At 43.5% G+C, this 15,543-nt stretch overlaps 1 protein-coding gene across 3 annotated transcripts in view; it reads left to right on the top strand.

Annotated features, from left to right (window-relative positions):
* Positions 1-15,543, top strand: part of NUFIP2 (nuclear FMR1 interacting protein 2) — a 22,124-nt gene extending 6,581 nt beyond the window's left edge. The window contains exons 3-5 of one of the 3 annotated variants that reach the window (XM_071764784.1): positions 5,882-5,914; positions 6,205-6,259; positions 6,563-15,543. In XM_071764784.1, the coding sequence (XP_071620885.1) occupies positions 5,882-5,914; positions 6,205-6,257 (86 nt within the window). In that variant the 3' untranslated portion in view covers positions 6,258-6,259; positions 6,563-15,543. Of the gene's footprint in view, positions 1-5,881; positions 5,915-6,204 lie in introns of all 3 variants that reach the window. The other 2 variants (XM_071764783.1, XM_071764782.1) reach the window with 2 other exon arrangements.

Genomic DNA, 15,543 nt, shown 5'->3' with positions numbered 1-15,543 from the left:
TTTTTCAGTCTGTGTCTGTGTCAGCTTCCAGGTGTTATTTAGGGGTAAAAGATGATGAATGTTTGTAATCAGTGCTGTCATACAATGCAATGACAGAGGTGCTGCAAACACCTTGAGCTTCTCAGCTCCTATTTAGCCTTCAGGTGACTGTTGGTTTGCAAAGCAGGAGATCAGTCCAGGTCTTGGTAATCTTCTGTGATGATGCTGGGTGTTGCCTTTCTCTGTGTTCCAAGTTGGGGTGATTTAGGTTAAGTGATATTGGGAGGAATGGCACTGTCCCATTGTGGTGGGGATTGCTGTCCTCTCTTCATGGCCTGATCCTGCAGCCAGAGTCCCCAGGTGAGCTCTTGTGGCACAGCATACAGCAAAATGTCCAGAAAATGAAGCTGCCAGGGTGTGTTTGCAGAACGGTGGTGCAGGGGTTAATTCCCACACTGTTCTCTCCGTTGAACTTGGGCTGTTTTCCTGAGGTCCTGCTCCTAGCCAACAGTTCCTTCCAATAGGAGAGGAACAATTTTTAGTCACTTATTTTCCACAAGATACCTTCCCCTTCTCCCCACCTGAGAGAGCCTGTGTGTTTGCCTGGCCAGTGCTAGGGTGTCCTGTGCAGCTGGATCCTCGGATTGTTTGGTTTTGATTTCAAGAGGAGAGTGAACTTCTCCCTCTTCAGATTGATCTGTTTGCTTGTGAGCAAAGTCTTGATAGTTTGATCTTCAAATCTGCCCTGCCTCTAGGGTTATGGACACAGAGGGAAACAATTGCAGGGCAAAGACAGGGGTGAGCATAGAGCACTGGTGCAGTCCCTGCCTTGAGTTCCTCCATATTCAGCAGCTTGGTGCAAGCTACCCATGGTATGAGGATGAAGCTCTGGGTGTTGAAGTGAGGAGTGGGGCTTTAGCATGGTTGGTTGCAGTGCTTTGGTCTGTCTCAAGTTTGCACCCTTTTTTTGCACTGTTTGTGTCTGTAGCTGTGTTCAGGTTCTGTGGATTCTCGTCTTGGACTGTAAATAGGTTATGGGAAAGCCTCCAGCCTGCTCAAGTAACTTTGTTCCAGCAAACCTGGCTTTCCTGTGAATGGTTTGTCCAGTGACTGCAAGGGGTCTTGGACACTGTAATTGCTTCACAGCTTCTCTGGGAAAGGATGGACAGAGGAAGTAACACTCAGGATGGGCTGATTCTGGCACAGTAATCCTGTTTAAAACCTTCCCCCCCCCCCCCCAGCACCCATCATAATGTCTGGGCCATGCTGGGGTGTAAGGCTGGGGGACTACCCAGCAGGGTGAGGACCTGCTGGAGGGAGCTGTGCTCATTCACATGTGCTCAGATTGCTTTTTTCCCCAGAAGTCAGGGCACTGGGACAGTGCTGGCAAGGCTGATGATGCACCCTCCTGTTGTCTTCAATGCTTTTTATGCTGGTTTCCTTTGTGCCCCTGCTCTGTGCCTTGCTTTTTTTTTCTTTTTGAAGGGCAGGAAGGCTCCATGATCATCTTATCTGCTTGACTGTAAAACACGATCCTTCAAGGTGGCTGCCTTCACTGACAGCACGTGCTGCTCAGTGCTGGTGATGGTGCCCTGAAACACTCATAGGTGACATGTCTGATTTAGCAAGGTAGATCTGATGGGGTTGAGCACTGGTGGGCCTACTGCTTATATTGTTGGAGAGGGGGATGGTAGCTTAGTACAGGAGACTGGAAGGACCAGGAAGGAGTGGTGCCCTTCCTTAGGGACATTTTCCCTGTTTAGGTCAGAACTGATCTTCTGTCTCAGTGTGGCATTCCCAAAATCGTCATCTTTTTGAAGTAAAACAGCATGTAGATTTTTTTTTTTTTTTTTTTTTTTGGTCCTTTAAGAGAGGAGACTGGGTGTGCCTCAGCTTTTCCTCTGTTGAAATCTTCTTACTGCTTTAGTTCACCTTTTAAAGACAGCTGGATGAAATGTTTCATACCAAAATAATTGTCAATACTTTGCAGAACTTCATCATGTTTGGGCAGTTGCAGTCTTCCATGGCAGGGTGCTGGTTACTAATACCAGGCTCTGCAAGCCAAATCATCTGATGGGGAGCCCAGTAGTTTACTTGTCCTTAGCTAAAAAGCAAATAATTGAGGTCCTCCAGCTCCACAGTAGCAAAGACCACATAGGTGGAGGAGAGGACCCTGCAACATCTCAGTCTTCTGCCTTGCCCCTTGGTTTCTGTGGTGCTGCATCTTTGTTCCTTCTCAGCATCTCGTTTGCACCAGCATCTCTTCTTGCATGAAGAAGCAGAAGAGCAGCATGGAAAATAGAGCAAGGCAGCGTGGGCCAGGCAGGAGTGGCATTTGCTGGAATGGTGAACTGGGTCAGAAGAAATAGCAGAGCTGTGAATTCAGCGATTTTCATCCATTACATCAGGAGAGGGGGGGGGGGGAAACAAAAAAACAACCCAACAAGAAACAAACAAAAACCGTGGTTTGCCATCCCCCTTGATGGGAAGGGGTTCAGTCTCTGTTGCTTATGGTCTTGTGGGGTCTGAGCTCTGGGGCGAAAGTTAATTTAATTCTCCTTCAATCTCTGTTTTTTTCAGGTGTCAGGATGAGTACAGTATATAGTACAGCAATGAATCTCCACAGCCTTGAATTTTTAGTCTTTGCTTTGTTTCAAAGCCAGTCCCCTAACTTAATTACTATGTTCTGTAGATAAAAATGGAAAAGCAGATGAGGATGGTCCCTCTGTTTTTTTTCAGCCCCTTCATTTTAGGGACAGTTGTCAGTTTCTATATTAGATTTATAAATACAAAGAATTAGAACTGTGGCATTGAGCAGTCACTTCTGTTTGCAGCCTCTCTAGTGAGGAAAATGCATATAAAAAAGGTGCCTGCCTTAATAGGTTATCACAGAAAGGCTTCTTTTTCTCCAAGGTTATGTACCAGTCCTGCTGTAAAGTTTATTGACCTCTGAGGAATCTGTGCAATTCACTATTGTGTGAGTTCTTGACATCAAAGCCATCCACCACCCTCCCTTTATTTTGGTGATAGTTCCCAGAAAAAGTGAGTCCTCTCCCTGGAACTTGTTAGGTGGATGTGGCTGGAGCTGTCTGCCCTGGGTACAAGGGCCATGAGGAGGCCAGCTAATTGTAAAAAAACCTGGAAAACAGGAGGTTGGAAGGGGCACGGGAGGTGACCTAGTTCTGCCCCTGACTTGGAGCAGGGCTGACTTTGATGCTGGATTGCACAAGGGTTTGCTGATGGCATTTTCTCCATCTGGGTTGGAGCCTGCTGTGAAGGAAGTGTGCCATTTCCCTGGCCACATGTCTTCTTCTGGGAATGGTGACCCCTGTCTGTGGGTCGGGTCTTGACCTTGTGCTTTGGCACATGCCAGTTCTAGCTTTGGGGTCAGCATCAGACTTGGACTCAAAGTCAGGATACTCTTTTGCCATACAAGGGTGAGAGATGATAAGAGGCCTTGCTCAGACTTGACCTGGTAGCTTTGTCCAGGGAAAACTGGCTCAGGTAAACAGCTCCTTGAGCCCGAGGAAGGAGTTTTGGGGCCTCTTACCTGACCAGCTTGTGAGAGCTGCCTTTTTCTCCATCCTGCATCCCTGTGATTGCTGTCTTGGTTAGCTGGAGCTGGAGTTTGTGCAGTTGTGACTCTGCTGAGCTGCCAGGTCAGTAACTGAGGTCTGTCCAACTGTTGTTATTTTTCACATCTTGGGATCATCGTAGATGACCACAGCCTGTAACTAATCCAGAACCATGAGGAAAACTCACAAAGTATTATCAAGTAAAGCAGAATAAATGGTGAAATGTCATTTTAAGATTGAAGGAAGACTTTTTTTATCTAGTTTTGTGTTAGCCCAGTTTTTTTCTCCTCTGTGTAGCTGTTTCAGTTGATAAATGTGCTTAACCTGTCTTGCTGATCAGGAAGAGGGGAGGACCTTGTTCTTCTCTTCTGATGGCAGATGATACTCAGTCAATATTAGAGCCCGTTTGCCCACCATCTTTGGATTTTGTAGCTTTGTTTGAGGGTTGCCAGCCAACGTCTCCAGAAGTTTGGGATTTACAGGACACTTTACATTATGCCCTCTTTCCTACCTTTCTTTCTGAACAAGGAAGTCTGAAGTCTGAAAAGGGGGGGGGGGTGTTTGAGTATTGCTTCATTATTTTTTTAAAACTCAGAATTTTCACAACTTAAAAGTTTTTCGGTGTCTGTTTGATAGTATCTCACTGTCTTATTGTCAGCCACATCTTTAAAAGAGCAGTTCCCATTCTTGTGCCTAGTGAAGTGAGGACCAACAGAAAGCATGGTGTTTTGCATGGAGATAGAGCAGCAGGCAGGGCTTCAGCCTATGCCGTGTATTTTGTGCTCGAACATTTCTCTAATGTGGGGAAACCTGAGAGTAGTTTTCTGTCCCCTGCCTTTGGGGAAAGCTGTTAAAATAGGTGATGTTCTTTAGCTGTTAGGAAATGATGCATCTAACTCCCCTGAATGGAAAACTGGCTCTGCTGGAGGTAATTTTAGTAGCTGGTTCATTTTACTTCAGGGGAATCTGCATGGGGCGGATGAGGGAGGGAGTCCCTTGCTAGGTTGCTCATGTCCCTGGGGCTGTTAGAGCCTGGTTTCTACTCCCAGAGCACTTAGAGATTCCCCTGATAAAAGTGCAAAGTATTGCTGTTATTATCATGACACAAAAATAACAGACCTCATAAAATTTTGTCAGGGCCTTCCTTACAAAAGACTTAATTGTGCAGAGAGGGCTGGCAATATTTGTTTGCATGCAATTTCCTGCCCCAGGGAGCTGGAGCTTGTAGCAGACAAAAGACAGATGAAGGGGTTGGAGAAGGGATGCAAACATGAAAGCCATTGATCAAGGTGACACTTTGCACATCGTGCTAAGGCCACAAGTTTTGTAGGGTTTTTTCTTTCTTTCCCATGCTGGCTGGTTTATTTACTGCCTTGTTTTGTGTTTTACTGCACAGAGCAGGTAGCTTCATAATCCACTGCCATTCTCTGTTCCAAGCCCCTATCAAGGTCCTGTCACCCTTCTTTCTGGCAAAAGGGAGACTGGAAAGATTGTTCCTGCAGGTTGTGTTCCTATAATTTTGTTTCTTAAACAGGAGTGCAGGCTACAGTGACTATCTTTATAGTCCTAGCTCACAAAATTCTAACTCAATAGTGCCTAAAGGTGGTTATTTCAAATAGGTCTCTAAAGATGTGACTTAATTTTAACTTTGCAATTATTACTTAGGTAAACAAACAAACAAAAAGCATGTGCCCTGTCAGCAAGTACTGGGGAGGGTTTGTTTGCATTTAGCCCACAAGAGGCAAATTGGAGTAAGAGCTGTGAGCCAAGCAGGCAGCGGGTGTCTGGAGCATCACACCTTGTTCTGGGATGATTTGTTGGCAATGGTTTCATAGTGATGTTAGCAGAGTAATCCCTGCACCATGTGCTTCAGCACATGCATGCTGTGAACCCTGAGAAACTCACTTTGTCCAGCAGTTTTTACTTCACACATGCTAAGCATCAACTCAAAAACCATCTCTCTGAGCTACTTTTTGGGGCTGTAATGTGTGAAGCAGCGTTGGAATTCTGAGTAGTAAAGCCCAAAGTTAGGTTGTGATTTGTAGGAGCAGAGTATGGGGATGACATTTCTAGTGCTCAGTTTGGCCATCTGACCCTTAATGACCATCTTACAATCATCTCTCTGCCTTTAATCGTGTTAAATTCGTGTGGTCCTGTGGGGTGGTTGGAAGCTGTGCTGCTGGGCTAGATGGGGTTGTCTGAAAAACCCTCAGCACAACTGCAGGGAAGCCATGCCATGCTCAGAAAATTTAAGTATGCTTGGAGTTGTCTTTTGTAGCAGCATCAATATGTAGAATAACAATGGTCTTCTCTTTTTGCTTCCACAGAAATGGAATCGGTTTTGAATTTGCAGAAGCAAGGTAAGAATTAGAAAAAATAAACCAGATTGCTCTGTTGGGTTCTGTCTGTTAGGATGGGTGAGAGGGGGTTGTGTTTGTATCCAGAATTGCCCTGTTTAGTTTTTGAGCACTGGTGGTTTGTAGTCTTGTGTTTGTCTGTATTTGGGCTTAGTCAGGACAAAAAGCTTTACATGGGGAGCAGGGAGGGTTTTTCCTAGTGGTTGAGTACCTTGCAGATCCCTTGTGAATGTCTTCAGCCACATGTCCTGAGAGCAGCTTATCAAAAACTTAGGATTTTGTTTTCTTTTCAGATCCCAAAAGGATAATCATTTATGATGAAGCCATGGATCGCCCGGATCAATGAAGGTAGCAAGACAAGACTGCCTGTTATAACCTTTCTGCAGCATTTGTGCTGTTCATGGGGGACAAAAGGCTTTTATGCTCCTTCTAAATCTTCAGTTCAGCAGAGGAACCATAACTAGAATCACAGGATAATATATACAAATATATATATAGTTATTTAAGAATGGCAACTGAAAGTAATTAGACTCTTAAGGAATCTGAAAATTTATTTCAACAAGACTACACACGTGATTATTTAATCTCCGGTACTGAATAGATTTTTTTTTTCTTTCATTTTTTTTGTTTTGTTTTCTTTTTTGTTTCAAGAGTGAATGCAAGTGATTAATGAATACAGACTTGATTTACAAGCCCGGTTCTAAGGTTCCTGCTGTCGTCTGCAAGGGCAACAGCAACCCACTGGAGAGGCATTTCCACTTCACAAGGTTTCTGTTTCTTGTTCTGTGACTGTAGTGACACAGGGATATCAGGATGATTCACCATCCTTCATCTCTCCTTTCCCTTCCATCTTCCATATTTGTTGCTATTTTTGGTTTGGGTTTTTTTCTTTTTTTTTTCTTCTGTTTTCCATTGAATGCTGGAGAAACGCCTTGGAAGTTTGCAGAGTTTATTTTTTTGTTGTTTTTTTTTCCAGAGAATTATAATCTGCATGTTTTGCCAGGAGTAAAGCAGCCAATCATATGCTGGGGATATTGTCTTAAAGCATCATTCTTCTGGGGGAAAGATGGTAATACTGCAGTTCTAGGATTCATGGTGAAGTCACACAGTTGACCTGGCTCCAGTTACACGTTGGACTATTGCAACTGAAGAGTTCTTTCATTTTAAAAGACAACACGCAAAAATAAGCAATCTGTTTAGGCATTTAATATGGAAAAAAACGTTAAAAAAACCCCAAAATAACAAAAACCCCCACTGTTCCCACAGTTTAATGCCATTGTATTACTGGGAGCAAAAAAAAAAAAAAAAAAAAAAAAAAATCTTCTGCTTTCAGCTGTAGGTGCTTCATATATGCTCTGTCTGTCTCCTAACACTAAATGTGCTGGGTTTTTTTCCCCGTTTTCATTGGAAAACTGAAGAGGAAGTGAGTTCTGCTAACTTTCACCCTTCTTGATTTATTTTTTTCTCTTTAAAAAAATCAAAATTTAAAAAAAAAGGAAAAAGTTTAAAAAAAATTAAAAAAAAACCAAAAAAGAAAAAAACAAGAAAAAAAAAATCCAAACCAGGAATTTGAATCCTTTTCAGTTTGTCCATAGAATACCAATGGCTGGGTTTCCTGCACCTGCCCATTGGAAATGCTCTTTTATATTTTAATGCAGTCTGTGTATTTCTGGGCTCTGCTTCTAATTATCTCTTAATAAAAATATATTTTATTACAAAAATGGAGGACTTAGGAATTAAAATAATAATTAAAAAAATTAAAAATTAATAAAAATATCAAGGAAAGGCAAGCTTCCTAGCAGTGGTAGATAAGGCTGAGCAGACTGCAGGCTCCAGCCGTGTAACCCGCTCTGTCCCATCGCAGCTTGTGTAGAGTGTCCAAATTGTCTTGGGGTTGGGGAGGTATTTTTCTGTTTTGCTTTGTTCTTTTTTAAAAGGTGGAAAGTTCACAGGGTCCAGTGTAAGAGCAAGCAGTCAATGAAGCAAAAACGGGTTTTCTGACCTGCCCAGGCTCTGCACATACCCAGTGCTCATGATGGGTGAATGCTGGCTGTTACTGGGCATCGAGGTCAGCAGCAGCTGGTGTCTCTTAAAATTGGACTGGACCCTATGGGGCATTACAGGAAGCAGATAAGCCCAAAACTTTTGCCTACCCCTTGTGCTTAGATTTATCCACTTGTTTTTGTTTTGTTAACTAGGAGTATGTAGCAGGCTCTTTTTTTTTAAATTGTTTTTATTCTGTTAATTGTTCCAGAATGAAACAGTTTGGTTCATGGTGGGACAATGAAACTTAATTCTGTACCTTTTGTAAGATTGCAAGCTTTCTGCCACGCTTAGTTTTAAGAGTCTGATTATGGATTGCCTACTCCATTTTATGTATAAAATACTATATAGTATAATACTGTAGTGTGATACTATATAGTAATCATGTATTGTATCAGTCCAGGTTTGGAAATGTGTGGTTGGCCAGTCGCAAATAGTTCTGTTTCACCTATAAACTGTACCACCACCTTTACAGGTGTGTGCATAACTTTCAGATGTATAACATGTTTACAGATGTGCCCTACATCTAGTCCTCTGTTTCTATTTTGGTTCTGTTGAGTCTCCCAACTGCTTGCCAAAAGTTGGAATCAGCTCTGGCTCTGCTGCAGAGGAGCTGGGGCATTCCTGAGCTTTAAAGTGTTGAACAAACTGGATGGTGGGGCTGGGAAGATTAAGGTAGAAGAAATGCTCTTTTTTTCTTTAATTATTATTACTAATTTTCAAAGATTTGAAGGCTAATAGCAAAGTTTCCAGTTTGTTTTACTGGCTTTAAGGCTCTGCTGTGTATTTATTTGCCTTGTGTAGTCACTTGTCGCCTTAAGGGCTGGGTTCCATTAAAAAAGAAAAAAGAAAAAAAAAAACTAAAAAAAAACCCTAAAAAAACAAAAAAACACAAAAAAAAACCACACAAAAACAAAAACCAACCTAAAAAAAAATACAAAAACAACCCTGTTTTGCTTCCCTGAGGTCTGTGTTGTCCTGGTACCCCCAGCCCCAGACGGGTTCTTGGGGCTGGCATGTTGCAGAAGCTGAACAGCAATAACCCGTGCTGAATCTGACCTCCTGTGTTTAGAAAGGTCTGAGTCTTGCTGGAGTATTTGAGGACTCTCATCTTGGCCCAGTCCAGTCTATCTCCTAAACAGCAAAAGAAGTGCTGAAAGAAACATGGTCCAAATGATGGGTTGGGATGTTTATTTTTTTCCCTGATGTTTGTCCCTGCTGCTCTGCCTCACTGCGCCTGGCTCCTTGCCAGCGGAGCCCATCCAGAAACACCCTCGGCAGCCTCTCTGCTGTATTTCTCCTCTCTTCAGGTGTCTGTCTCTCTGTCTCCATCAGCTCCACAGCGTGTGCTCAGTGCTAAGCAGTTAGGAAATCCTCTCTCCGAGCTCCTGCTCGCCGGCACAGGCAGTATTTCTGGGATAGTCTATTGCCTAGAGCCAGGCAGGACCGTGGAAGGAACTTCCTCGTGCTGTCATGTAACTCACCCTGTTGCTATCTGCAGTCCTCCCGAAGTCCTCACACAATTCTTTACTGAGCACTTATTAAAAATATCTTAAGATTTAATCTGTTCTTCTGATTATTTTTGTGTAAACTTATTAAAAAAAAAAAAAAAACAAAAAAAAAACAAAAAACCAAAAACCTGAAATTGAGCTGTGACTAATTTAGCACATTTAAATAATGCTAAGGTGTTACTGATAAGTCTCATGTTTTAGTTGTTTGTTTTGGTTTTGTTTGACTCAGAGTATTAGTACTGTAGCATAAACCAAATACAGCCTGGGCAGGGGTGCAGCAGCCTTCTCTCCTGGGTCTGAGCCCCAGACTGTGTGTGTTTGCCTGCCCATGAAGGGGTGAGGAGCTGGTGGAGTGGGGGCGTGCATCTGCTTGCCTCAGGAGAGCTGAGTGTGTATTTGTGCCATTGTTTTCATCACACTGAGTAAAGTAAGTTTTAAAACAAAAACCCTTAAATATGTGTAGTATCGGAAAGTGGCACTAAAATCCTGACCGACTTTTTTATTAGCTATGAAGATACTAATTCAGGCTAAGGCTTCTCTCCCCTTTCAGTTCCCATGGTGAGTCCGAGTTCCTTTCCTCCAGTTTTCTTGCCAGGCTCTCTATTGGAGTAAGGATTCCTGCACGGATGGGCTGTCTCCTTTCTCCTCTGGTCTTTCCTCACTCTGGCAGGTCCTCTTGGTTGTCTCTTGTACAGGGTCTGGTGCACCGTGGGCTGGAGCTCTTCTCTCCAGCACAGGGTCCCTTTCTCTTTGGTGGATCAGGGAGTGTTTTGTTCCCCTAAAAGAGATGATTTAAAAGCTTCTTTGGGTTCCCGTCTCTGGTCACAGTGGTTTGGGGACCCTCAGCCTGTCTGTTTCCACTTGTCTGTCTGGTGGATTGGCAGTGCAATGACTTTCAAGGTTTTGTTGGAGCTTGGTTTTGGTTTAAACCCACCCTGGTTGTCTGTGAAACTTGTTTTCATCATTAGAAATCTGTCTCTTTGACGATGTGGATATAGCTCCAGGGCATGGTTTCTGTTGCTAACCCACTTTAAACCATTGCCTTTTCTGAACTGTAAATCACACTGTTTGCCTTTCATAGCTGCTGTGAACTTCTTCGAAACGGGCAGGGGGGGGAAAAATAAACAGTTCTCATTAGGTTGCAAGTATGCCAGCTACTCAGTGTCTGGGAGTGGGTAACAGGGTGAAATGGCTAGGTAAAAAAAAGAGATGGAAGATGTCCTTTCAGCTGAGTGTATTCTCAGTGCTTTTCACCTTCAAGAGTGTTGCTGTGGTATGGTAGCATCCTTTCCAGAAGTGGCTGGTGGGTGACCTCAGGGACATGTGGGAGTGATGGCAGTCACAGGCATCTTTCAGGACTGCTGGTAATTTTCCTGTGTGTTTGGTTTTTGCTCTTGATTCAGCATTTTAATCAGTAAATTCCTATGGTGTCCGAAGCTTTCAGAAGTCTTGTCCCTAGCAGATTTTTCCGTCCATAGTGATTTGGTTTCCTTACAGAGGCTGTTTACAAGGGAGGGGGTTGAGGTCAGGGTGAAGAGAACAAGGCTACCCCTAATTTAAAGCTGCTACATGATTTCACACTGATGCGTAAGGCAGGAAGCAGACGGGGGCTAGAAGAGCTCTAGTGTGGTGGAATAGCTTAGGAAGCAGGACTAATTCTAGCATTGGCCACAGAAGAGCACTTTTTCTGGGAAAAATAAAATCCTCGCACAAGCAGCTGAGAAGCAGGAGCCTGGTGCAGAGGAGCAGAAGATCTTGGTCTGTTTTGCTGGCCACGCTGCCTTCCAGAGATGACAGAGCTTTAGACAATTGCACAGTACATGTCACAGCACAGGGTAAGGCTGGCTTCCTCGTATCCTGCTTCAGATCCTCCAAAGTGGCACTGCTCAGCGGGGTAACACTGGAGCGGCACAGGTCTGGGGAGGTACAGAGAGCTCCACGGTGGCCTTGTGTGGGGGGCATGAGACCCTGGGAGGCATGGTGGTGGGGTGTTGGGCTGCTCTCCCCTGGGACAGCAGCTGAAGTGCTCTCCCCGAGGGATGCTGAGCTGTATTTATCTTGACTGTTAATCAGAAAGCTTCACCTAACGTGTCCAGAGCTCTAAAGCCATTTTGTAAGACAGCAGTATCCCTTTTCTACAGCCTTATTAATCAGTAGACTTATCTTTAGACAGAAGAAGAAAAAAAATTTCTTTCTGTGGTATGAAACTTGTGTACTGCAAACATATGAACATATAGCAAAACCAGAACTTACAGTTTTCTTAAAAAAACAACAACAAAAATAACCCAAACAAAACCTGTCTGCTTTCCATACAGTCTTTCCTCAGGTGCTAAATAAGGGTTCCAAAAATGGATACTGCTTTAGGAGTTTCTGCTTTATTGTTAAAATACGTATTTTTTTGCTTAGGTGTTATAAAGATATTTTAACAAGAATGTTTTTTTAATGTAAATAAGATTGTGTCTAATTTTTGTTTTATCTTCTTTTTGTCTATATTGAATAGTCTAATTTTCATTTTATCCTTTTGAGAAGGACCCTCTTGTTACCTTCCTTGAAGACATTTCATTAAGTGTTGCTGCATTTAAGAATTAATCTAAAACTGTTCATTGTCTTGGATTAATGCTGCTGCTGCTATAAGTAACCCTGAAAAATCAAGAATGTGTGATGCACTTTTTTTGTTTTGTTTTTTCTTCACATGACCATGTAGTTCCTCTGTGGGTAGTTGAACCTTCCTGTAACACAGCCACTAACTCTGCAGGGAGCATTAGGGAGATGGGGTGTAGGAGAAGGGTGTACCTGGTTTTGGTGCTGACCTACAGGAATTTCTATGCAAATGCAAGCAAAGGAGAACTCTTAATTTGAGAGAATGCTGTGTTGTTTTGGGTTTTTTTTTTCCTTTTTTTTCTTCCTCTCTTTCCTTTTCTTTTCTCTTTCCTTTTCTCAAGCTGCTATTGAAAAGGGTAGTGCAAATCCCTGAGGTTTTCATCTCCTTCCTCCGTGGCTGGTGGTGCGGGCAAGAGTAACTTGTGAGGTAGAAAAATCTCAAATCAACTGATGTCTCCAGCTTTAATGGTTTTGTTTTCTATTTGAATCTGTCTTTGGAAGGAAATTGCTCATCTCTGCAAAAAGGTCTTTTTTTTTTTTTTTTTTTTTTTTAATACTTTATCTCAATGTGAAGTCAACCAGCAGTATTAAGGATTGCCCATGCCCTCTGTGCTGGAGAGCAGCAGATTCTTTCAGCAGCCCTTGACTGCCAGGAAGCAGTTGGTGCTTGGAGTTGGATGTTTTCAGAGGAAAAAAGTGATGCCAACGTCTACCCAGCTGAAGCCTGGTGGCTGAGGTGTGCAAGCCCAGGGCTTAGGGAGGCCTCACAGCATCAAGATGGTGCTGAGGGTCACTGCCAAGTCTGGAACTTGTTGTCTTCATGGGTGACACCTGGAGCATTGCAGGGGGGCTGCATTCCGTGAGGGAGGAGTTCACTGGAGAGGGAAAAAGGGAATTCACTTAACTATTTGTAGGAGATACTTTAGGAAAACAAAGTACCTCTGTAATGTGAGGGAAGGGGAAGGAAGGTCTAAGGTCGTGTAGGAAAAATACTTGCAGATTACAACTGCCTGGAAATTAGTTCATAAATACATAGGCCAGAACTCTGCCTGTTTAAGTTTAGGTTATTCAGCATCATTTTTTTTTCAGCCAGCGTTTGCTCTTTTACACGTGTGTGTGTGTGTGTGTGTGTGTACATCTGACTAAATGTGCCTTTCATGTGTGCTTAGTTTTGTTGAAGAGAGTTTGTAGTGGTGTGTGAGCTGATGGCCATGGCCTGGGATGGCAGCACGAGGACCGTGGCCACATCTGCAGTCGCGGGCTCGTCGCTGACCCATCGGATCGACATGAGGCTTGGACTCGAGGCTGCCAGTGGCTGTTTTTTTACAGTTTGGGGACAATGTCCTGCGGCGTGGCACCTCTCCTTTCCTAACATGAGTGGTTTTCTCTGATTTTGGAGGGGAACGGGGGAGAGAAGGAGAAGCTGTTTCGCTCTTCTCCTGCGGGCAGAGCTGGGCATTGCCGTGCTTTGCTTGCCAAGCAAAAACAAGTGAAGGTCTGGAGCTGGTTTTGCTCTGGAGTTAGGGCACTCTGCAGCACCAGGGACCCTCTCACCTGAGGGGTTTTTTTTCCTCCCAGATTGTGGGGTTACTTGTTACTGTGGGCTTTTTTTCATTTCTTTTTGTAAGGGAGAAGTAAACACACCTTGCTTAAAGTTAACAATAGAAATGCTTATGTTTGCAGTCAGTAAGTCAGAATACAAAGCTGTGCAATTCTTGTTTCTTCATCTCTCTCCCAGCTCAGCTCAATGTGTGATTACTGTCCGAGTCTTTCCATACTTCTGCCACTGTAAATGTGAAAGCTTGCTTGCATTATTTTTTAGAAATGCATTTTGCACACTCGGGTTTCGCTGAAGCTCTGTGAAAAGGTTAGTTTGAAGCAGATGAATAAAGCTATGCACATGTTTTGAAAGTTTTAATTTTTGTCTCATTACCAGAAGTGACTTATCTGCCCTCTTTTGCATTCCTGTGCTGTCATTGCCTGCATTATCTTCACCATCTCAGAGGGTATGATGTAAGGTGACAGTTCTTTGCTGACAGTTGTAGCAGAAAACTGACGCTTCTTGATTTTTTTAGTAGCCTATCTCTCCTTTCCTTCCTCTGTATCTCTCTGTATAGCTATATAAATATATATATTATTTTTTTATTTTAAAGAGCCTACTTTAGTAATTGAACTGGGGGAAGTGGGGTGTACTGGCGTGTGTTTCGGATACACTTTGTGCCCTTTTTCCCCTGGCGGGGAGCGCAGTGATGGGTATGGGGAGCATCTTTGAGGAGGGGATGAAGATCAGTCCCACCATGTTGCAGGCTGGTGGTGAGGCCGAACTTGAGGCTTCTAATGAAAAAATCAACAGAAGAGAAAACCCTCCTGTTGTGTATTCCCACTGTGAGGCGGGAGGGACAGGCTTCCTCGCCATCCTCACTGCGGGGGCTGTAGTTCACGCCGGTCTCCGGAGTGAGAGATTTTTTTTGTTGTTGCTGTTTTTATCTCATGAGTTGGGTGCGTTGGGTTGCAGGTACCACCTTTGGAAATGTGTTGCTTAGCCCAGAGCCTTTGTGCTGGAGAATTGGGATTTTATGAGGGGAGAAAGACCATGACAGTTTTCTCCTCCTGTTCCCTTCTCCATGGCAGAAATTTGTACTAACTTGACAGCTTTTTTTCATACAGAACAGGGCTGCTTTTCTATCTACCATCACACGTGTACTTACACACCTTCAGTGGCTTGCAAGCCTCTGGAGGTCCTCGACTTGTTTACTGGGGAGACAATGCCTGCCTCTCCCCTCCCCTGAATATTTCAGTGTTAAGGGCGGTGCGAAAAAACCACGCACTCCGACTGCGAGCTGGGGCTGGAGAAATCCCTCCACACCCCACCCCCCCTGTTGATAAGTTCTCATTTCATTCGGTTTCCTGGCGTGTATTAAAATCGTGGCGAGGGGTTGTGCTCTGCCTGCTCAGGAGCTGAATTACCTCTGACCTGGGGAGAGGGGCAGCCCCTCTTTGTTGTCCATATTGTCGTGTGTGACCACACAGATGGGTAAAGGTAGTTTTGGTTTTCTTCTCCCCTCCCTGGTATTTCTGATTAGGTTAATGCACTCAGTGTGCCCAGCTGGAAAAGCATAGGCATTTTCCTGGTCGTGAGAGGGTGGTTAGAGGTGTTAGTGTAATACCTGCTGTAGCTGTGTCTGGCCCAGCCCCTTGCGCTGGTATGGGTGATGTCACGGACTGTAAGGATAGTAATGTCCATGAGCTGTAATGGCATGATGTATCTTTACCAATGATGTCATACTTCACACTAAATGTTTAAAAAAAAAAAAAAAAAAAAAAAAAGCTACCTGAAATTTTGTTTATTCTGCACCGACAGGTCTTCAGACTTTATCCAAATTTTATTATTTTATCAGGAAAAAAAAATTGTGTAGATTGAATACGTTAAGACAGACAATAAGTGATGTAAATTGTTGAATAAAAATTTTAAAGTTT

Source organism: Heliangelus exortis, chromosome 21 (genome assembly GCF_036169615.1).
Source record: "Heliangelus exortis chromosome 21, bHelExo1.hap1, whole genome shotgun sequence".
Classification (NCBI taxonomy): domain Eukaryota; kingdom Metazoa; phylum Chordata; class Aves; order Apodiformes; family Trochilidae; genus Heliangelus; species Heliangelus exortis.
Note: the sequence above shows the minus strand (reverse complement) of the source record. Positions and strands in the feature narration are given on the sequence as shown.